General features: G+C 39.3%; 1 protein-coding gene and 1 pseudogene across 9 annotated transcripts in view; one reads left to right on the plus strand and one right to left on the minus strand.

Annotated features, from left to right (window-relative positions):
- SCAF8 (SR-related CTD associated factor 8) overlaps positions 1-22,622 on the minus strand; it is a 181,915-nt gene extending 159,293 nt beyond the window's left edge. For 8 of the 9 annotated variants that reach the window (XR_008392283.1, XR_008392282.1, XR_005079671.2 and 5 more), the window contains exon 1: positions 22,531-22,615. Coding sequence is in view for 6 of the 9 variants with exons in the window: in XM_053668784.1 (XP_053524759.1) it covers positions 22,531-22,560 (30 nt within the window). In the remaining 3 variants the exon portion in view is untranslated. Of the gene's footprint in view, positions 1-16,623; positions 16,688-22,530 lie in introns of all 9 variants that reach the window. The other variant, XM_037126129.2, reaches the window with a different exon arrangement.
- LOC119034933 (TIP41-like protein) lies at positions 369-1,245 on the plus strand (annotated as a pseudogene).
- Positions 22,623-24,879: the final 2,257 nt, after the last annotated feature.

The raw sequence follows: 24,879 nt of genomic DNA on the forward strand, positions 1-24,879 counted from the left end.
CCATCTTCCACATTATTTTTGGCATGAGATTACAATATAAAATATTAAGACAATATAAAACATTAAGACAATCTAAACATGTAACAAAGTAACATACAAAATCAGATGCCCTTCACATAAATGTAACCAGAAAATAACATCAGGATTAACTGTATCAGATTCAACATTAAGAAAAGTACAGTCTAAAAAGGGGTCCCTAAACCCCAGGCCATTAATCTACAGTGGTCCTTGGCCTTTTAGGACAGGGCCACACAGCAGGTGGTGTGCGGGTTAAAGTCAAGGCTGGGCTGCAGCGAGCAGGGGAACGGGTATCCACCGCCGCTCCATCCTGTCCTGCCCATGTGGCCCACAGGGACCCCGCCTCAGCCATGAGGACCCACAACTTCCAGAGCAGTCACCAGGACTTCTCCTTCAGGCCCTGGAAGCTGATGGCTGCCAAGGAGGGCAAGGAGAAGTTAGCTGATAAACTGCATATGCCATCCCTCCCCGAAATGATGTTTAGAGTACACATTTTTAAGAATCCAGCACTGTCCTGGCTTTGGGATCGAGTTCTGTGCTACAGATGCTGTAAGATACATAGACAACTACAAAGGACTGCTCAAAGGGGCCTGTGAGGAGAGTGGCAGGAAAGCTGGAACACTCCAAGGAGGTCATCAAACCATATGGCTGGACCTATACACAGGTTGTAAGGGACTGTAACTTGGAGAAACACTCAAGTTAAGGGTTGTACCTATACAAGAGATCATATAGATACAAAGAAATCGAAAGCCAGAGAACAGATTAAGTGCTTTGAAGCTCTCCTGTTTGAGGATGAACTTCATGATCATGGAGTTTGAAATCTACATGTGAAAATTAGAGTAATGACTTACAGCTTTTTCCTGCTCCTGCAGTTTTTCTTTTTTTTTTTTTGGGGGGGGGGTATTGAGAATTGATGGAGTGCTCATCAGGATGAATGGAACAAGACTCTACCACGAGGCCAACAAGACCTACATATTATTACAAGAATACACATCACGAGAGCGCAAAGCTGCTCATTGAACGCATGTCCGACCTTCCTTCTTCAGGGAGCCCAGTGAAGCAGCACAGAGTTTAGGGACCAAGGAGGCTGTCTGTGAGAAGCTAATATTTCATCACAAAATTCATCATGACCCCACAGACTCACGAGAAAATGCACCCGTGGAATCGAACGTGATGCACCACATGCTCACCGTGGACTCTGATGTGGGCGGGATATTTTTATTATGAGAATTAATTGCCTTAGCTACCTGCAGGTTTTCAGTGGCCTTAAAGGAAAAAACCCAAATAAAAGATTGTAGCAGGCAAAAATAAGTCAGTCAGTCAGTCAAGTCAAAATACCCTGAGACGCCACAAAAGCACTGAAAAGCCTGCTTTTATTTCCAGCCCAAACGAGACCACAGAACAGGGCCTGGCAGGAGCAGCACACTCGGTGCCGTGTCTCCCGCCACCTCCAGCAGGACCGTCTCCTTCCCTGAAGGGAGAAGAGCCCGGGGGGGGGGGGTCCTCACTGTTCTGCGTTATGGTGAGTTGTGTGATTATTTCATTATATATTACAACATAATAATAATAGAAACAAAGTGCACAATAAATGTAATGTGCCTGGATCACCCCCAAACCACCCCACCCCCAGTCCGTGGAAAAGCTATTTTCCACAAAATCAGTCGCTGGTACCAAAAAAGTTAGGGACTGCTGCTCTAAAACAATAATAGAGACTTTTTCCCTGAGATTATTAAATTAAATTTCTTTAAATTAAAAAATGTTTGAAATAAAACTAAAAATACAAATGTGAGTTAACTTCTACTGAAGTAGCAATATTGTTGAGCAATCACAACTTTTTAAAGAGCAATTGGCCTAAAGCATATGTTACAGCAAGGACCCCCCCCTTACATCGCATCAGGCTTTTAACAAAGGCACAGTTCCCAATTTATACTAACTAAACAGAACAAAGTTTCAAATGCATTTTTGAAACATAAACAAAACAAACAAAAACTTGTCATATGTAATTGCAAACACCAAAGCACACAAAATCGGAAATGCCTAAGAGAAAACCATTGAGTGAACACAGAAATAATGGTCTTTTTTTTGGGGGGGGGGGGAGTATACTGTTTTTTTCTAGTTATAAAAATATTTTAGCACAGAAAAATTGGGAACCACAATACAGCACAAACCACAGAAAGTGAAAATTATCTATAATCCAACAATCCATCGCTCATTTCAAATAGGTCTCTGTCGTCATGGAACAGACGGGGTGCTCCTGGAGACAGATGCCATTCTAATAAACCAGTACAGTCTGCAGAGTATGTAGTGAAGTACACAATGAAGGTAATAAACGATGTTATTTGGTGAAGAGTACACAAAACTGTATGTACATCTTCAGAATCTCAAATCCAGAATCCCCTCTGAAAGTACAAGGACATATGGGGAAATGATGTCTGTTTCCTTAAAACTATAAATCTGAAGTAAGCAAACAGTCTAGTAAGATCAAACCTATACAACAAGTTTTGAGGGAAGAAAAAGAAATTCTCTAGTTAAAGAGAGAGGGAAAAAAAAAAAAAGAAATGATGCCAGAACTTGACATATGTTAAGTGCTAACAAGATGATGACAAATACAAATATTCAGCTGCTTTATAACCAATTACCCTTTCCTGTGGGCAATACACATTTGTCTGCACATAAACAATTAACATTTTCTATTATTAAGCAGAATATCCCATTTCTCAAGCATGGCAGGTATGTAAGGCTAATTACAGTTTTTAATATTTTAAAAAGGAAATTATTCAAGAATCTAAGTTATAGTTTAAAACTGTGTCAATAACAAAGAAAAACTGTAATCAACTCTCCTCCACCCCCCCCCAAAATTTTAAAAACTTAAGTTTAAGCCATAAAAACATATTTGCATGGTCCTTTAATTCAATGCACAAATTTACATCATTTCCAAATCCTTGGAGTAAAGCGGCTGAGAAATACTCTTTAAAAAAAAGTACACAGGAGTCACAGTGAGCCGAGATGGAGTCCGCCAAGAGCCCCCTCTTTTACTGATTACAACTACACCGCCAAACTACAACACGCAACTACCTGCAGCCTGAAAAGTGGAACAGCGAGCCAACTGGAAACTAGAGTCAAGCCTGGATAAAGACCGGTGATGGGGGGCAGGCGGTGCTGTGTCTGCGTGCTGAGGTAAATTTCATAGTGTTTTGTGTTCCTCTATTATCTCTGGGCTTTGATCCCAGAGCTGGCCGAACGGGACAGCTGGCCAGTACCAGAAGCAAAAAACCACTTGAGGAAACCCCCTTTGTGTAGCCAAAAGGACTCCTTCATGCTGTGGGGGAGAAGACCCTCCTTTATTCTCCTCTCCCTTCTCTTCCCAGCTCTTCTGAGCCTTGGAGGATGGCCACTGTTGCCACACAGCACCTAAAACCCCACGAGAACCACCATCTCCAGAAAGAGGAACCAGGAAAAGGGGCCCTAATTATCCAAAAATATATGATAAGCAGTCTGCATTTTTTTCTCTCTTCTCTCTTGCCATTTCACTCTGAAGGCTAAACCTGGGAAAAAACATGCTTTCTGGCCAGAGAAACAGGAAAAAAAAAAAGGGGGGGGGGGGGGGGGGAGGCCCTGGGACCTGGACATAGTATGGGGAAACCCAGAGAGAGCTGGAAAAGATCCCTTCATTCTGCGTATGAACTAACTTAAGTCCTGAGGTCGTTTCTGGAAGCCCAGCAAAGACTCTGAGAACTGAAACCTGTGTAAACCCAATGCCTAGAAACTGATCCTGGAGTGGCACGCGTGCCAGGCGCACATACACCTAAATACCAAAACGAATGCTTTGAACATTGAAGTGACACGGGAACCACTACAAAAAGGCGGAGCCTGCATCCTGAACCCTACTCACCAAACTGAAAGCCTGCTAAACCAATGTCAGCAGTCTTCCGAGGACTTAGTCAAGTCCTCCAATACTAAAAACCTCCAGCAGATCAACCGAAACTTACTTGATCTCCTCTCTCTCTCTCAGAAAATCTGCCCCCACTGTTCAAGGGAAAAGATAACAAATGCCAACCCCAAGACAACGCTGATGTTGGAATTATCAGACAAAGACTTTAGAGTTATAATCATCCTCTTATAAAGTAAAGGAGAAAAAGTCTTTAATAAAATGCAAAGAAGTTTTCAGCAAAAAAAGAGAAACGACCAAAAAAATGAAAATTTTAGAACTAAAAAAAATTTTAGATACTGAAAAAAATTACAGTATCTGGAAGAAAAATGTAGCATCTTGCTAAACACAAGTATAAAATTTTTACTAGTGATTTTGAATATTTTAAGCAACTAGTCATAATCCTGATTATTTTGACATAACATTATATGAGGGTTTTTTTTAAGTCCAGGAAGAAATTTTTTTAAGGTATACTAAGAGATCGTTATCCTGATACACGTTACTAATATACAAATAAGAAAATGTCTAGTGTGTTACATGACAAATATAAAATATATGCAATAATTATAACTTTATACTGTATATGTAAAAATTAAATGCAAAAACAAGTGTGTATATTAAAAAGTTGATGTGTGGGAAAACAATTAACTGTTGGTGGATCTATATCTCTGTTTTCTCCTCTCATGTTCCCATGTGGCATTTCACAGAGGAACAACATACTAAGTGGTACTTAAACACAGGGTAATCCATGAAGGCCTTAAGACTTGGCCTTGTGAAAAATGAGAACATGTCCTAACTTTTTTTAATCCTCACCCAAGGATACATTTTCACTGATTTTAGAGAGAGAGTCTGGGGAGAAGGGGAGGAAGGGGGAGAGAAGAAGAAGGAAGGGAGGGAGGGAGGAAGGGAGGGGGGAGAGAGAGAGAGAGAGAGAGAGAGAGAGAAAGAAACAGCAATGTGATTAAAAAAACACTGATTAAGTATCTCACTGTAGGTGCCAGACAGGGGATTGAACCCATAACCTAGGCACATGTCCTGACTGGGAATCAAACCTGTATGTAGCCTTTGGTATATGGAATGACACTCTAACCAACTGAGCCACCCAACCAGGGTGCACACACGTCACAATTTAGTACCAAAATTTAAAAATGCTTCTGTGAGAGCTATTCAGACAAATACAATAAAATGTGCATCTTTGGAAACAAGTAATGCTTTAAATATGAAGAAAACGGAAGTACAATAAATGTACTGCCTGGAAAAAGACAGCATTGCTGTTACAGCTGTGATTCTGCCTTCACACCACTTACATTCGTAACATACTCATCAGTGAATCTCTCTTTACAAACAGTCATTTACAGAAAGGACTGGAGAAGCGACATTTCCCAGTGGGAGAGAGCACTACAGTCTCAACAGAATGCTGTGCTTTTCTCCTAAAGAATCAGCGTACCCAAAACAAGACACACAGATGGGAACATACAGGGCACAGCTTTGCACAATTAATCTTTGTGTTTCCTAGTGTTGTAAATAAGCAATGTATATGATGAGCATATTTAAACCAAGGGAGAAGTGATGAGGACGGAGGCTAAAGCATTAATATTATTTTTATTATTTAATATTAAAAATTAAAATGAAATAAAAAATACAAAACATTAAAAAATATAATTCATTGGTTTCGTGACTGAAAATAGAGAGACAAAAGACAGATACCCATGAAAATTCCAAGTTTTAAAGTCTGAGTGTCTGGGAACACGATTTTACTGCTGACAATACAGAAAGTCTAAAAGTAAAACACTTGTGTAAAAAAGACAAGTTGAGATTTGAGATGATTAGAATACTATTTCATGAGCACATATACACAAAATACCTAGAAGATAGGAGACTGAATCCCAGAACAGAAAAACAAAAATACAAGTCATGCCTGAAGAGACGACAGTCAAAGAAACACAGAATGAAACAGATTCAGGTCTCGAACGTCTTGGTTCTCAACTCAGTTCTCAACCAAGTTGTTCAAAGAAGAAATGTCTCGATTGTCTAACAAAACTTCAGGTCTCAATTGTCTGTCTACCTGACAACCCTTTCACGCCGATACCTATATGATCGGTCACGTGGCTCTAGGGACAAAAGAGATTTGGTTCTCAAAATGCTTCTCAAAGGTTTTTGGAATGAATGAAGTTCAAGAACCGAGGTTCCACTGTAATGAAAACCAAATACCAGAGAGAAAGTAGAGCTTACTAGGCTTTAGGGTAAAATTATTTCCGAAATAAGATACAAAGACTAAAAAGAGAGACACAGTAGCATAATAAAGGAGTAATAAATATTATTTTTCAGCTCTATGGCACTTTGTCGATTATTAAGTACTGTCACAGATGCTATGTCATTTTTACTTTCAGAATGGCCTGTAAGACTAATGTTTATTATTCTCACTTTATAGATGCTTAGGCTAACTTAACTAAATTCAAACTGGAATGAGTTACAAAACCATGTCTCAAACCCAGTTTTTCTGGCTACCAAGACACACATTTTCCAAACACAAGGCAAAAAAGTCCACCAGGTAGCAACCAACTAAACATAAACACACACAGTTGGATCACTGAGTAAGATGGTCGATACCTGGACACACACCATTTAATAGCATCAAACAAACTAATAACCAAGAGGATGGTAAGCAAAAGACATCAGATTATAAAGCTTAGTATGTCTACTGATCAAGTAACAGCTAAATGAATTCTATTTAAATATGAATTTTAGCAATTCTCAACCAGGTTTTAGAGATTTCCAACCCTTAATAAAGAAACTCACTTTCTCTAAAAACAATTTAATTGTTTAGTTTAATATTTAATCAAAATATTAAAATAGGCCAACTCCATCCTTCTCCCAAAAGCTAAGACACATAATATTTTAGGTTTGGGGAAATATTACGAAAGTAGTATGGTAATAAATGCTGAGTGTGAAAAATTCTAAATATTAAAAGCTTTCATTCATTGCACCCTACTCACCTACTGCTCTCTTAAGAAATAACCACTGTTAAAAAGGCCAGTAGGCTGCCCTCAAGCATTTCTATACACACATATATATAAAAATATATAAATGTTGTAAATATGTGAATGAACTAGATACTTTAAACTCTACATTCTGAAGCAAACCTATCTTCCTCATAACTGTTTAAAACTGATTTTCTTAAAAGTCTTGCTGACTTTAGTAAAACATTGAAATTCTTAAAAATGTCAACCAGTAAGATCATTGGTCAAAAATACATCATGGTATTTTGTTACTTCCTGTTGCTCAAAAAAATCCTCCAACTTGGAAAATACGCTGAATGTAATCTAGTATTTTTTATACTCATGATCTCCTTAACTTTTACCCAGTAATAAAGTATCTTATAATATGGAGATATTTTATAGGGTGACAGATTTTTCACAATGACACTAAAAGTTCCCAATTGTGGCCTTTTTTAAACTATCTATCCTTCATATTCTCCAGTTTTCTCTAAAAAAAAAACTATTTTAGAAAAAAAAACCATTTTAAAAAGCTAAGGATATTAGAACCAGTAACCTTTAGCTTTCCAAATGCTTTATGAAGTTACTTTGTAATTTTATATATTCAAACCAATTTTTTAAATTATTTTAAAAGCAGCCACTATTTTAAATATTTAAATCAATTCTGAAAGGTAGTCAAAGAAGGCATCATTATCCCTAATTTAAAATGAGTAAATTAGCTCTGGCTAGTGTGGCTCAGTAGACTGAGTGCCGGCCTGTGAACCAATGGGTCACTGGTTCTATTCCCAGTCTGGGGCACACACCTGGGTTGCAGACCAGGTCCCCAGTAGAAGGTGGGCAAGAGGCAACCACATAATGACATCTTTCTCCCTATTTTTCCCTCCCTCTCTCTAAAAATAAATAAAATCTTTAAGAAAAGCAAACAAAAAACAGATAAATATGTTCCTTTAAAAAAGTGAGTAAACTAAAACTTTAGGAAAATTTGTTTATTACTGTTAACATTTAAGACATCCTAGAGCTCATCCTATCTAATCCCATTTTTTAAAGATTTTATTTATTTATCTTTAGAGAGGAAGGGAAGGAGAGAGGGACAGAAATAACAATGTATGGTTGCCTCTCCTGCGTCCCCTCCTGGGAACTGGCCTGCAACCCAGGCACGTGCCCTGACTGGGAATCGAACCATGATCCTTTGGTTCACAGGCCCGCACTCAGTCCACTGAGCTACACCAGCCAGGGCTAATCCCATTTTTTAAATGGTGAAACAACTATCCTCTTTCTTGCCAACTGTAATCTGTAACATCTTACTTTGACAGCAACCACATTAATTCTGTTGCCCTATCATGCTTTAACATACCGGTACCAGGAGCATTTTAAATAGTAATCTATGAAAACCTAAAGGATATAGTTACAAAGTAGCCACCGTTACAGCGATGTGAATATTAAAACATGCTAGGATGCAAGCATATGAGTAACTGCACTCCTACAAAAAAGAGCAAGACACATGAGCTTTGTACTCAAAGGCTGTTTTTCTGAGTTGTTAGAAAACTGCCGACCAAGTGGATGTTACTGTACAATACTCCCTGCCAAAGACTGTATGTTGTCCTAGGGCAACCTATTTTATGAACAGAAGTGGCAGTACAGTAGTGTGCTCCTTCTTCTGGCTCAGGGTTAACCAGGAGATGATTATAATCTACTAACAATCACCAATTCCCACTCCTCCTCCACCTCCATCCAACACACACAAACACTGTCAAAATCTCATTCAAAAGTTCCATATGGAAAAAATGAAAACGAGAAAGAACTGAGACACAGAGAGCAGATTTTTCTTCTAATTTGGCCACTGAGCATATGCCTCTGATAAGCTGTGATTCTGAGCAAGTTTTCTCAGAAACTTGATTCCTCATCCATAAAATGAGTCTGTTAAATGATATACTATCCACAAGCCTTTCGGATCTAAAATTTGTAATTTCCGGAAAGCAATTGTAAACATGGACGTAAATAGGGAAGCCAACTATGGAACCGCAAACTTAAAATACGCCTACAGTTACAACGCACAATGGGACTGTAATGGTCTTCAGCTACCCTGTTCTGAAACCAAAAGGAAATGAAGTAACTCTCCATAAGAAAACAAAACACATACATGTAAACACATATACACACATATATAAAAATAACTCTTTTGTTTAAATTTTCCCTGGGGTCCAAATAATCTTTATTTAATTTCAGTTCTTTCCTATGTCTTTTATAAGCATCAAAATGAAACATGTCAAATTGACCTCCTCTTAATTTCAGGACTGCTACTAACTGTCAAATGGGCAAATGAGAAGAGGAAAAATAATTCATTTATAAATCCTCTACGTAACAAATCCCCATAAACCACATTAGCTGAAATTTCTCAAATAAATATGGGTTCTATTTCTAATGATACTCCCTTTAAATTCACAATTCCAAGTTCACAAAGTGGTTACTATAGAGAGATTTAAGGTACAGCATTAATTACTATGAGGAGCTAATAAAATGGTAATGATGTTAAGTAGGCTTAATGTTAAGAAATCCTATTAAAATCTCATTAAACAAAACTCAGTCCTGGCTGGGTAGTTCATTTGGTTTAAGCTTCATTCCAACGTGCCATGGCTGCGGGTTCAATTCCCAATCAGGGCATGTGCCTGGGTTGCAGGCCAGTTCCCAGCAGGGGACTCACGAGAGGCAACCATACACTGATATTTCTCTCCTTCTCTCCTTCCCTTCCTTTCTAAAGATAAATAAATAAAATCTTAAAAAAAAAAAGAATCAACCAACGAATGCCCAAATGAGTGGAACAACTAACCAATGTCTGTCTGTTTCTCTCACACACGTCAGGAAAAAAAAAATTTAAGGGAGAGAAAATGGGAGCATGTGTAATAATGTCAACAATAAAAATAAGTTAAAAATAAAAAATAAATATAGATCATTCGACTTACTACTTAAATTTTAACTGCACACAAGAACACCTGGCTATATAAGCAGAATTTCAAGTTAAGCACTCCATGGAGCTGCTTTCTGAATGTCCCTGCCCACACAAATACAATGATAGGAAAAAGGAGCCAAAGCATTCTGGGAAGAAAAAGAAAAGCAACCGAAGACCATTTAACAACCCCTAAGGTTCTGCCCTAAGCTTTCTTGTATCCTTCCTCTGTATCGCCCCACAGACAACTGTGCCTCTTCTGCATCTTCATCTCCAGCCTGACCCATATATCCAGCTGGGTATCTCCTCCTCCGTGCCCCACAGATGCCAAATATTTAAGCACAAAGCTACAGTGTCTTTGGATGAATGAGATATGGGTGATTTCAACCCTTCTTCCATGTTTAAGATCTTTTACTCCATGTGGGAAAAATTATCCCCCGCCCAACCCAACCCTCTTTCTCCTCAAAGATATTTTGCTCCTCCTGATTTGCCCATCTCAGTGATTGGTACCACACCATTTTATCTACCTGGTCACTTAGCCAAAGCCTGGACACCACCTTCTTCTTCCTCATACCCACCTCTCTATTATTATTAAATTTCTCGTGCATTTATCCCTCTTCTTCTCCCCATTATTACTCTCATCGAGCCCCTCATCTCTTCTCTACTAGTTACATCTTCCTTCTCCCCACAACCCCTCATTCCACTGCCCTGCCTTGCTACTACAAAGATATTAATCACCTTTCTAAAACACAAATTTAAAACTTGTGCTTTTAGGTAAAACCATTCAGAATCTCCAGTCCCTTTTGATTAAAAATGAGGTCTTGGACATAGTATACAAAGGCCCTCCACCAGAAAACCCTTGACTAATTCTCCATCACTCCTGCCAATCCTGTACCCTCCCCAAAGTTGATATTTCCTTGAAAATGATCCTCATTCTTTGCCTCACGCAATGTCTTCTCCCTCATACTAAGCACATCACAATATACACAGAAGAGTGTATACACAGTACACAATTGCAATATCACCATTCTTTGTATCGTAATATTCATCACATTACCCTCCTCTAACTGTGGAAATCCACTGCCATTCCCAGCCCTATGAGAACGTGAGCTGTCTGAGAAAGAGGAGGCAGGCGTCAAATTAACGCTGCCAACCACTCTGCAGAATACAGTGCTTGATGGGTGGCAAATATGCGTAAATAATAAAACTCAAACCACCAGCAAATACTTTCTAGCATTCTTTCCAGTCACTAGTTGCTACTGCACTGAAAACCACTTTTCTTAGTATTAAAAAAGAAAAAAAGGGCCAAATGTGGTCATAATCCTTACAAAAGCAATTATTTACATCTCAATAAAGCTTAACAAAAAAAATGAAAAGGCATTTACTCATTTATTAAACACTTAAAAACTACTCAGAGTCATTTCAGCAACAAACAGAACATGGTAAAACTCATTTTGATGTTTTTTTCCCGGCAGTGTTGATATTTGGACAGTAACAAAATACATAACCTGCACATAGCTAGTTCTTGAGCTTTTATTAGGTAAACAAATACTAACATTATGAGGAGTTTCTTTCTCCCTATTTCAAGAAACTACATAAGCAACTACTTTCACAGTGTTCCTCAACTATGGATAGTATTAAAAATCATTCTCATTCTCATTTATTCATTAAAGCCTTAAGGAAAGGGTAGTTGAATTACTGTTATATACTCGAGTACTTTTTAAAGATCCTATAGTACACAGGTACTTATCACTGAATTAAGTCTGGATTCTTCGTCCCCATTAATGAGGTTTTACTTAATTGTCCTCCTTTTTAGTGAGTTAGTGTAGCTACACGCTGAAAACTTCATGACAATGAATCATTTTCAAATAAAAATCACTTCACAAAAAAAGGAGATGGGGAGCAATAAGCCAGTTTTCTCCCATTGCTGTATTTTTCTCAAGTTTTTAAGAAAGAATGCTCACTGTGCAATTAGCATGAAAACACTTTTAGTAGATATCACTAAATGAACAAAAACATAAGAAAACATTCCTTTGCATTACACACCCACAAAAACTGAATGTAAATGCCACCAGATTTCTTTTACATGCTTTTCAAATCGGTTTTGTACACCATTAAGTTTCTAGAGTCTAGAATAGTGTCTGCACATGGTGGTTACGCGCTCAAAATATTTGTGTAATATTTTCACGAATGCAGTCTTTTAAGCTGTTTTATTTGTTTTTAAATGTTGAACTAAGCCTAATAGAACCTATAAGGAATGTACCTTCCAGCCCAATTTTAATTCTGATTTATAAACAGCATGCCTGCTATAAATCAAGTTTTAGGTTTTAAAGTCTGTAACAGGGGCCAGCAAAGTATGGTCTGTGCCCTGTTCTTGGAAGCCCCCAAGCCAAAATGGTTTTGTGAAAGACAAGAATATGCAAAAAAAAATAAACCTTAAGTGGCCCATGAAACGTAAAATATTTACCATCTGGTCCTCCACAGAAAAAGTCTACTGACCCCTATAAATGAACATCCCATTCACAAGAGAAGAAAAACTTTTGAATACATACTTCCTTCCATCTAGGAACTGAGTGCTCTAAGAAACAAATCTAAGACCTTCTCTAGAACTAAACTTCTGAATTTTTGGCTTATTTGATTTGAAGACTATTTTGCATACTAAAAAAATAAGAAAAATGGACAAAAAAGGAAAAAAATGGAATACAAACAGAAAAAAATGAACTTAATTATATTTTAAATGAATAGAACTACATTTACAAAAGGAAACTAATCAAGCAATGTTTGAACACAATATTCTGACTATATACCTTAAGTCTAAACAAAACATGAACTATAAAACAAATATTAAATTCCAGTTAAAGGTTTGTTTTCACAGCCATAAGGTTTAGCAACTCTGAAACTACTCTTGGGCATCTTAGGATTGATCAAAATAAGTAAATATATTGTGAACAACAGAAACCAGTTTTCTCAGAGGATGAAATTGCAGATTAGGAAAGAGGAAAGGCTAGAATGACCCCTTTGGTGTTAGGATGGAATTGATAATACCAGGATGAACTCACTGGCTTTTTAGGTAAGTAGATTTTTTTTTTAAACCATGGAAATCTGTATATATACATATATGCATGGTCACACACTTATATAATTTCCAGCACAATCTGTTCATAGATATCTACTAGAAAAAGAAACTATAAGAGCTCCTTGGAGAAATGGCTGATTCCAGGAATGGAGTGGGAATGTCTTATGATACAAGAAATAGGGTACTCAAAATATGATGAGCATATGGGGGGGGGGGGGACGGGGAAGCACAGGAGCCAGCTTGAATGAGCTCGGACAGCTCAAAACTGAGAGACAACCTAAGCATCAAAACCCCAATGGATAAAAAAGAATCCATTAAGTTCATACTAATTAATATGTATACATACATAAATAAACGGGGAGAAAGAAAGGCTTTTAAAGAACGCCACCTAATACTGATACATAAACAATGGAAAATCAACTGATTCAGGCAAAAACTATGACTGGATGCAAGTGTGATGAGAAATAAGGTAGCTGCATAGTTCCAAAATATCTCCCCCTAAGATACTTGTCACCAAGGGGAAAACCTAACTTTACAACGGAGAAAACACACAGGAGAGAAATGAACAACCCCATTAACAAACAAATGGACATCATGTGCTTCCAGAGAACACAATCACTCCTTGCCAAACATGCACAACCGGAACCTAATCATGCAACAGCAGGCAAATCCATATTGAGAAAATCCTAAAAATAACTGGCCCACTGTCATCAAATATAATCAAAGGTCATAAAACACAGACACAGTAATATCCAAGTGCTTCAGACTAAAGGACACTAAAGAGACAAGTGAGCACAATATGTAGTGAAGGACTTACTCTTTGTTAAGGACAATACTGGTACAATTAGTGAAATCTGAGTAAGGCCTGCAACCATGGCAATGTATCAGTGTTAATTTCCTGATTTTGATAATTGTAGTATGGTTATATGAGAATGTCCTCTTGAGAAAATAGTTATTAGAGGTAAATGGTATTAAGAACTGCAACTTACTCTTAAAAATGTTCCCAAAAAAGCTTGCATGTGTTCATATGTATGTACAGAGAAAGAGTAAGAAAGAAAACTTGGTTATAATTAGGTAAAGGGATCAAAATGAAGTATACACAAAAATTCTTTATCATTCTTTTAATTTTTCTGTAAATCAGAAGTTGTAAAATAAAATTTAAAAAGTGGAAAAAAACTTATATTTGGACATTATGCTAGTAAAAGGGAACTGCGGAAAATCAAATGATGGTTCTCCTTTCCCTAGGAAGGGTAAGAAAAACATCTCAACCAGGGTTTGAGCCCCAGGTCCTTCTAGTCTGAGCTCTGACACACAAAGCTGCATCTCCTGAGTAAAACTGCACCGATGGGCTCCAGTTTCCTCACTTGTAAAAAGGGGACCACACCCATCCTACTTTTCTCACAAGGTTATCCTAAAGAGCCAGTGAAATATAATGATGGTTGGGGGAGAGGCACAGATTATAAAGCTCTTACAGTGGCTAACTTTCTTTAAAATTTTAAAATAAGTCTATTGATCTTAGAGAGGGAGGAAGGAAGAGAAAGAAACATGGACTGGTTGCTTCTCACACACCCCAACTGGGGATCAAACCCAGAACCTAGGTACATGCCCTGACTAGGAATTGAACCCCCAACCTTTTGGTATATGGAACAACGCTCCAACCAGCTGGGCCACACTGGCCAGGACTACAGTGGCTCACTTTTAACAATGTTTGAGAAAGAAAAAGTATTTCAAAAATACACTTTTTTTATACCAAATTTTTTTTTAAGTACCTGAGTTTTTTTGTATACCAAACAGCTGTTATAGAAACTGGACATTAGCTATATGAGATGTTTCTGGTTTGTAAAAATTTTAACTTTCCCAACATTCTTTTTAGCCTTATAACATCAAATATTTCAGTAAATTCAAATAACTGTATTTATTTTTGCCAAAAAATAATGTATAGCATTAAAAAATTACTAAATTAAAGAAAGCCATTTACTAGGACTTGATAAACATTTTTTTAAAAGTTAAGATATAACTGACAACACTGTATTAGTTTCAGGTGTATTGCACTGGTCAAACTTTTAGAAACTGTGACCCAGTACAAGATCTTTATATCATTTCCCGTGTTATACACAGTAAAATACACATTCCAAACAGTTTCATCCTTCACTTACAAGCTATTCAAATGAGCCCTGAGGAATCAAATCAAATTCAGAAAATGTGAAAGAAACCAAATTGTTCCATGTACACTTAAACCAAGGAAAAGTTTGTTTTAAAAATAAAAAATATTAATTTATTCTTCTAAATGCATAAAGGTTCGGTCACCGCTTAAGTACTTTTTAATCATTTGCACGTGGAGACTAGTATCTCATTGACAAAACACCCCTGGTAACAGCCGTATTTTAAGTTATAATTCCAAAATACCAAATGCATTTTAATACATATTAGACCACTGATGAAAACATCGTATCATAGTGGTATTTACATAAACCTATTGCTCAATCTTTATTTTGAATAGCATATGAGCAATACAAACTTCATAAGGCAAAATGCTGAGAACAGACCAGGCAACTCAGAGCCTGGACAGAAGTGTGGCAGAACAAGTGATCTCTAGCAATGAATCAACCCAAGTCACTAGTTCTGCACATAAAGGACTATAAGAACATAAGCTCCAAGAGGGAAAGCTTTTCATTTGTCTTGTTGATCACTATCCCGGCAGACAGAAGAATGTCTGGTACTTGGTTAGTATTTGTTAAGTACTGGTTAAATGAATGAACAAATGAATGAACGAATGAAATCCCAGGTCTTTCAAGTCAACCTACATAAAGTATGTTAAGTTGCAGAATTATTTAAAAGACAGATTTGGCACACATTAACTTAATAGCCATACTGTCTTTAAAAAACATGAACAATCTATATTCCCCATTCTGCCTAAACAGAGTAATGTCAAAGTTCATAACATATTTCTTAACCCATAGTAACAGATACCATAACACATTTACATAACCTTCCCTGAGTTTAAAACATGGTGTTATCAGAAACTCTTGTAAAGCAGAATTAGAAAGACAAATGCATAAAATCAAAATCAGATAGAGCAAATGTATCATGTTTACAATGTAACTTAAGATAGCATCAATTCAGATAAGTCACAGGCTACAGAAACATATCTCATCAGCACTTATTTCTCATAATAGTACCTCCACCAAAATCTGCTCTTCTATAATTAAAATAAAAAACTTGACTGTCATTTTTGTTTCTCCATTCCTACAGCATGTCAATGATTTGCATCTTATAGTTTGAAGAACTTCCTCAAAATATAAGATATATTTTACTTCCAACCATCAAATTAAGGGGTTTGCAATTTACTCATATTAAATAGCTAGTATTATATTTCTTTTACAAAATATACAGTAAAATTATGTGGAGCAGAATGCAAATAAGTGCAACCAGACTATATATGACTTATGCTCACTATTAAGCAAATAACCTTTTTCTCTTAACCTATTTTTTGGTGAAGAAATTCATATTATCCTCTGCATGTTGTCTTTGAGATTACTAATATATTCTATTTATTCTGAGTCCCAAATACTACCCATATAATCAAGACATCATTCCAGTACCAGTTTAAACCTAATTATTTTCCAAATGGCCTGCCTTACGCGGATCATAATCATCTTACTATGCTTCTTGTGTCCATGCTGCTGGAAAAGCAGTCTGTACAAGCAGGAAGTAGAGGCGCAATCCTGAGAGAGAGGAGCAGAGAAAGATGTTGAGAAAACAAAACCAGAATAAATGAGCTCACTTAAAGAGCTTAGGAGCTCAGCCAGTGTTCAAGGTCAAGGTTGACTACATTCTCTCATACCATGATGAGTTATAGAAGCTGTCCAACACCAGCAAAACTGGCCCTAGAAAGAGATATCTGAAATTCCATGTACAAATAGTAATGCAGTCACTAATTCAAAGCAACTATACTTCTAAAAAAAGAACAAGTGATCATAAAATATGACTAATTCGGATACCAGGCAATATGGATGTCCCCTCAATTTCAATCAAAATTACTGTAACAAACTCAATGCGCACCTAGAAATGGTTAAGCTATACATATCACATAAATTTCAATCATGTCAAAAAGTTTTTATATTTCATCTTAAATGATTAAGACTATACACTCTCAAGTCATATACTCTCAAAATTATCAATCTAAATTTTTAAAAGATATTTATTTATTTATTTATTTATTTATTTATTTATTTACTTTAGAGAGATGGGGAAGGGAGGGAGAAAGAGAGGGAGTGAAACATCTACGTGCGGTTGCCTCTAGCAAACCCCACACTGGGAATATGGCCTGCAACCCAGGCACGTTCGCTGACTGGGAATCAAACTGGCAGTGCTTTGTTGGTTCACAGGCCTGCGCTCAATCCACTGAGCTACACCAGCCAGGGCCCAATCTAAATTTGTTAAATACTGGTTTAAAAAACACAACTTTTACTAAATGTTGTTTTAAACTGAAAAACAATAAAGTGAAAAGCATAATTACAACATAAAACTTAGGATGGCTCTAATCTAACTGAAACGTTCAATGGAGCAGTCTCCTTAGCAAGAAGTGAAAATTATAAAGACACCAGAGTTAATTTAAAATTTCCCATCCAACACTCTATACTCCTACAGTGCCATAAAATGACCTTCAAAATAGTGCTTATACACAGTAAGTCCTTCAAAAATTAATCTTCTATTTCATCTAAGTATCTTCCAACAGGAAATCTAAAAATAATCTCAAATCAGGCATTTATTTAAGAGGAGAAAACCGAATGTTCAGAAGTGTTGCCTACACTGGTGCAGGGTCACTCAACTGCCTAGTATGTCACCTACCCATTCGGTCAAAAAATCTGTGTCCAGTGCACACTAGGTATTAGGACAGCGTGCTGTGTACTGAAGATGCAGGGCAAAGACAATATATGGTCACTGTCATGGAACTTCCGGTCTGGTGGGAAAGGCAAATACTAATTACTTAAAACTGTAGTACTAATTAGTAGAAGGCAAAGAACAGAATGCTTCAAGATGGTCTGACAGGAGACCTAAATCAGTGATTCTCAACCAAGGTCAATTCTGCCCTCCAAGTGACATTGGTAATGTCTTGAGACATCTCTGGTTGTCATAACAGTGGGCAGAAGCCAGGGTTGCTGATTAATGACCCTACAATTTCCTCGCAGCAAATAATTATCCAGTCCAAAATATCAATAGCGCTGAGGTATAGAAACCCAGATCTAGACCACTGGGGCAGGGAGGGGTGAGTGAAGGCTTCCTTCCTTAGTAATGCTTAGTATGTTACATCTTCAAGGAATCTTCACACGGTGGAAACAGAAAAGGCGGCCTGATTGGATAATTAACCAAAACCCCCACTGGAAAGTTCAAATGGGAAAGAAAAAAGAGAAAGATTCCCTGGTAGATGAAAATGAAAGAAAATGCAATGTTTAATAGCTGCTTCACATAAATTTCCTTTCCTGAACTATAAGCAAAAGGAAAATGCACAAATTAAAATTTTTTTCACATTTTTACTTCCTTCCCACTGTTTTCTACCATCCCACTGTTTTCTACCAGCCCATTGTCTACTCCAAGATATTGGTGGAAAGAATATATACAAAGTCCTATAGTTAAGTACATGAACATTCTTGATACAAAATTAGAAATGGAGTAAAACGAAGATGGGATCTCACTTGTGATGAGTAAGAAAAGACAGAACTGTGTTATGACTCTGGCAAGTCCACATCCTGCAGCAGTTCAAAGAGTTAAGTTATCTGACCAACCAAATGACCCTGAGGACAAAAACACTAACAACTTAGGCACCCTAAAAATGATAAAAGGTACCAGAATTCTCTTAGAATGATGAACCAAGGTAAATCCAAAAACTAAATCGCACCGACTGTCCTGACACATCTCACACCTACACATCTGCTCCCTTCCCACGTGGCCCGGCCTGTTCGGAGCAGCAAAAGGAAAGGGTCGGGAACGGACATGGGGGAGGGGCAACCATGGCAATGCAACTAGCTAGACAAAGAACCTCAAAAAAAACAGGATCACTGACTGGTATTTGATTGCTAAAGAGTTATTCAGGTTTTGAAGTGTGACAATGGTATTGGGGCTGTTTTGTGAAGTCTGTCAATATTAACACTACCCAATACATAAGGAAAACCCACCACCACATTCTTCACCTTATCTAAGCATAAACAATGCAGAGCAGATTCTGCAATTCTCAATATATTAGGAGTTCCTCCTATGTTATGAAAGTGCCCCATCCAATTAAGTTACAATTTTCTAAAGCATTGCTATTCTCTCTTCCCTTTTTTCAAAAATTCTACTGTAACAAACTACCCCAGCATCCTTCAGGACAGAGTATAAATGTGTAACTCATAAAACTGCTGCAATCCAGTCATCAACTGTGGCCCCAAACTAGTCCGCAGATGTAAGCGGACCACTGAGACCCTTTTCACTGAGGTGAGAACTCCAAACAGTAAGAAAAAAAGGCCACCATCTCCAAGCAGCCACAACGACAGTGTCTCCTAATGGTAACAATTCCCCAAATGACCCTTCGAAAATCTTCCATTCCCATTTGGACAAACTCTCTTTCACTCCAGAATTGACATAGTGATGGTGGGATTAACTCTTTCATCACAATGACACTTCAGTGGAAATTAAGGTTTTCCCACACAACTGGCACGGTAGGCACCTAAATATCAATTCCTAAGCATCAATCTCATTTAACTCATGATAATTTAGAAGAATTTCCCACATGAAGGATTTTCTGACAGTGATTTTGAAGTCACGGCTGGGGAGGCCACAGAACCCCTTTGAGAAATCACGGGGAAGGGGCAGGGCAATCACAATTCATACACATCCTGCAGAAGGTCGCGGGGTTTTCAGAACTCATGTGCTATCTGCAGACTAAAAACCTGTATTCTTAACTAAGATTTCTGGCATGATCTTGCTCTCAAGCCAACTGGGCAGTCTTGAAACACCTGAGAATTAGCAAGCCATAAAAGCGAAACGCTTCATATTTACATATTTTAAATATCAAAATACCTCACTGACAAACCTTAATCATTATGCCTAGGACTAAATTTTGGTGCCTCATAAAGCAAATGGCATTTCTTTAATTTTTTTTTTATCCTCACCTAATAGCATGCTCATTGACGCTTTTCAGAGAGAGGGGAGGGAGAGAAGTACAGATCAGTTGCCTTGCCCCCTGGGACTGGACAACAAACGGAGTTTTCTTGACAATTCAATGCTTCTAAAATGTTTAAATGTAGCAGAGAAAAGTGCCAAAGGGCTCAGCCCAAGGATAAATGCTTTTAAAAACCAAATTCATTATAAATAAACCTAAAATATCTTTTTCTCTAATCCTGTAACTCAGATTTGTTTTGTTTTTGCATTTTGCTACACAATAGAAAATACTTATTACTAAACTATTTCCCAGTATATGCTTACTTGCAACAAAATTTTCACATCAGCAAGCATTAGACATTCAGACAAACTATTCAAAATCAGAAAAAACCTAACAAGATTATGTATTTTGTGTTTAAACAAAAAAAAATTTAAGCATATTCTTATAATCTTCAAATGTATTTCCTTTCCTCAACCTGCTGGCTAGCTAATCCTACTTTCAAACATGGTGAAATTTGACCATATTAAGTAACAAGGGAGTTAAAATAACGTTTTAACGTATTTTAAATAGGGGGAGAGAGGTGAATGCTACCTACATTAAGATGGAAATACTACTCCGGTAGTAGAAAAGATTAAATAAGAGGTTAAGTGGCATGTAAATGTTAGGCCTCTGATACTTAATGTCAATACTAAAATGAAAAACCAACTAACGTTTCTGCCCCACTGTGCTCTCCTGTGACCAACCAGTGTGCTTGTTTTTACCTACTCCGTAAGGGATCCTATTTAACACCTCACAGAGGCTAGGTATTAAGAACCTTTTAGACAAACAGGAGAGAGACCCCCTCAAAAAGTGGTGGGGTGGGGTAATCAAATGATTGCAGAAGAGCAAGGATTTTTTAATAATAAAAACGTAAACACTGTTAATGCTGCAGTACTCTATGTAGCAAATAAAAAGACCACATGGGGGGGAGGGGCGGTCCGGCACAGGTGTGAAACTATTAACAAATTAGGACACAGTGTCATTCAACACTTTCTATTCCACATATTAAGCGCTATATTGTGGGGGTAGAACCGGGTTTTATAATTTACCCCAAATTATCAACTATAAATTTATAAATAAAATTGAAAAGATTCTGTCTACTGCAATTATAAAGGAGTAATTTTTTTTTAAAAGTACAAAAATGTTTGTTTTCATACAACTGTATCACTGCTCTAACATAGAGTCCAAGTCACAGGAATATTATCTAACTTTTAGCCTCCTCACCAATGTGCTTCCCAAATGCCAATTCTTGGGAGGGGAGGGAGGAAGAATATGAAAGGAAAGAAACGAAACTGTAAAGCAACTTTTAAAGGTCTTGTCCTCTTGAAATTATCAAGATATGTCTGGTACTTTAAGAGGTGAATAAGATTTTGTTAATCATACCATACAACAGGGTTATTAGCACCTCCGCATTGAAAGTTCATAGAATTTGTGCGAATTTCGTTAACATGACATTAGAATTTTTTCTAAGGCATACAGGTTGAGGATAATTCTGGTTGTGTAAGCATGCACTTGTTATGTTTATTTAATGTCTGCATTAAAGTCTAAGTCGGAGCTTTAACATTTGAAAATATACTTTATCAAAACCTAGCTCCCTTCAAACTACTAAATTCAATTAAACAGTGAAAATTAGACACCTGCTGATTAGAAATGTAGTGTTAGATTTGACATGTGAATGAGCCCTTGGGAAATCCTTCCCCAGCATCTTCCCTCTCCAAGCATAGACCTCTTCTTCCCGTTTGTCTTTCTGTCGTGATGATGGGGGGTGAGGGGGGCAGGGAAGGGGGGTCGGCTAAGAATAGAAAATCACTGAATTACCTCGCTTCCCGACCAACCACCCTCTTAGCCTAAGTCCCTAGTTGGTAGGTTACCTAGCCAACAGTATCTCGATTATGCACACTAGGTGCACTGTGACCACAGATCAGCACCCCTTCAGAGCTTTCTGCACCACCCGCAAACGGCGCCTGACTCATTAAAGACCTCGGGGAGGGCTGGGCAGTGAACGTCCAGCGTGCAGTTCAAATCCCACAGGCCCACGAAAGAGGTGGGCGGGGCGGGCCGGGCCTCGGAGGAACTGACCCCGAGAGACCCGCGAGGGGCCTCAGGGGGAGGGGCCCAATGGGGCTTTTCCTCTAACCCCGCAGCCACTCAGTAGGGCGCAGGAGACACCGGAACCTCCCTCCGCCCTGGGACCGCCCTCCCCCCCGGATTCGGGGGAGGGGCGCCGGGGCAAAGAGACACCCCTCCCCCCACCAGGGACACAGCTAGGCCGCCACTCGCCCCATCCAGAAAAGCCCTGCAGACCTGTGCCCAACCTCCTCCTGCGAGCCTGGATCCGGTTTTGGGGAGGAAAGTGGGCAAAAGGGGAGATTAGGCTGCAATACCAACCTCGCTGTTGAAGATTTTCACAGCCTCCATGTTGTCGGTGCGAGGCCCCGAGCCCGGCGGCGGAAGAGGAGGCGGCCACTGCACTGGGTGGGGAGAGCGAGGCGCAGGCGGCAGCTCAGCTGCGAGATGGAGCGCCGGCGAAAGAGCAGGCCGCTGCGACCCCGGGTCGGGCGTGGAAGGGCAAGCGCTGGCGGGGAAGGGCTCCCTCAGGGGCAGCGAGGCGCGGGCATGGCCGCTAGGGCGGGCGGGGCGCCGGGCTGGGGAACACAGGCGCTGCCTGGGCGGGTCGGCAGCGGCGGGGGAGGGGCTGGGCCGTGGCGCCTTATCTTCTCGGCCCCGCTCCGTCTCAGTCCTCCAGGCTGGAGCCCAGTCCCTTACACTCCCCACCCCCTTCGTCCTCTCCCTCCGACAGGCTCCTGTTTCACCTCCCCGCCGCTCGGGCGGCAGGAACCAGCAGCGCAAGGCGAAGACGGAGGAGGAAGCGCTGGCAGCAGCAGCTGCGGCATCCAATATGGCGGAACCGAGTCGGGCCGCGTAGCTCGGAGATCCGCGGCGGCAGCCAGCGCGCCCCCTGGCGGCTGGACCGCGAGGCTCGGGCGGCCGCTCGGAAACCATAGAGGAGGGCGTGCTAGAGCGTCGTCGCCCGGAGGCCTGGCTCCTCCGGCCCGGACAGCCCGCTCTTGGCCCCCGCCTTCCGCGCCCGGCCCACGCGGGAGCGAGCTCTGCAACTCCCTGGAGCTCCTCCGCCGACCCGTGGAGGACTGTGCGAAGCGTTGCTCGAAGCAAAAACCAAACGCCCCCGCAAAAACTCAAGTTTAGGAAATAACATTGTCCACGCTTTTTGTTTCCATGTGGATTTACCCTTCGCAGAGTAATCGGGTTTAGTTACTGTTGAGAACTTGACCGGACAGTGGCTTAGAGGTTAGCAGACGGAAGAAAACTTCCTAATTATTCGTTTATTTGCTAACGATATGCCCGAGTATTTTAATAGCTTGGGGAGAAAATCTTAGAAACAAAAGCTTCGGAGCAGGCCGGGACTAGAGGGATGGGGAAGCCCGCGAGCAGCGCGGTGCAGGAAATGCACGCTCGTAAAATCCCGGGGATTGGAGTGGCACAGACAATGGGTGCATTTGTCTGGGCGCCAGAAAGCGGAGCCTCAGATGCACAAGTTTTGGTTAAGTGATAGGAAACCCATTTTTGTGGGAGATGCATTATTCTGAAGGAATTTTGCCCTAGGGTGTTTGGAAGTAAGTGAATACAATATTCCTAAATGAAACGGAAGATGTTACTGGCAAAATACCTCCTCTCTCACTTTGTGCAATGTAAAATAACCAGTGCCAAAATAAAAGTGAACATTTATTTAGAATTAAAAGTTGACGTATATGACTGAACCGCAAACACTGCTGTCCTCGCTGAGAGTGGTTTTCAGCAGTCATTTCTCCTTAATTCACTCAAAGGAAAGAGGGAAGTGAGAATAGAATGTTTCCGTGGAGGATGGTTAGAATCAAGGTACTGAGCTGGATCCCAGAGCCCTATGAAAGTCAGGGACAAAGGCCTTCTTTACTCTAAGGCCTTTGAGTCACTTCATTGACAGCTTTGTCAATGGGAACTAGCAACTGAGAAAGTAAAAGAATAACTTCATTAGTAAAGACTTTATAAGTCCACCTTCAAATCTCAAATGCTGTCCCAAAGTTCCCCATCACTATTTGCCCCCAATCCTCATAGGCCAAGCCATGATGATCTTTTGCCAGGAATTGCAGTAGCCTCCTTGCTGGTCTCCTTGTGTCTGCCTATAGAGTCATGGCCCACATAATGATGGTTTGGTTAATGAAGGACCACATGTAACAGTAGTCCCATAAGACTGAAAAATTCCTAATGCCTAGTGACATCATACCTGCACTTAACACTAGTACAATTGAATTCATCGTGCCTGTGCTGATGTTGGTGTAAAAAAACCTACCACTCTGCCAGTCATATAAACCTATAGCACATAAAATTATATACAGTACATAATAATAAATGACTATGTTACTAACAGGTATTTACTATACTTTTTGCCACTTTAGAATGTATTCTTTCTACTTGTAAAACAGTATGCTGTGTTCTGCCAGCAGCAGCCTCGTACATATGTTTACTGCTTCTTTTCAATGAATCATTTCTCTTGTGCTTGACTTAGTCTCGTGTTGTTGTATAGTCACATGATCTATAGGTTGTAGCGTAGGAGCAACAGGCTATACCACATAGCCTAGGTGGGTAGTAGGCTAAACCATCTAGGTTAGTGTAAGTGCCCTCTATGACATTCCCACACCAAGAAAAGAACGCATTTCTCAGAACGGATTCCATCAATAA

Source organism: Artibeus jamaicensis, unplaced genomic scaffold (genome assembly GCF_021234435.1).
Source record: "Artibeus jamaicensis isolate MK-2021 breed Jamaican fruit bat unplaced genomic scaffold, CSHL_Jam_final contig_497, whole genome shotgun sequence".
Classification (NCBI taxonomy): Eukaryota; Metazoa; Chordata; class Mammalia; order Chiroptera; family Phyllostomidae; genus Artibeus; species Artibeus jamaicensis.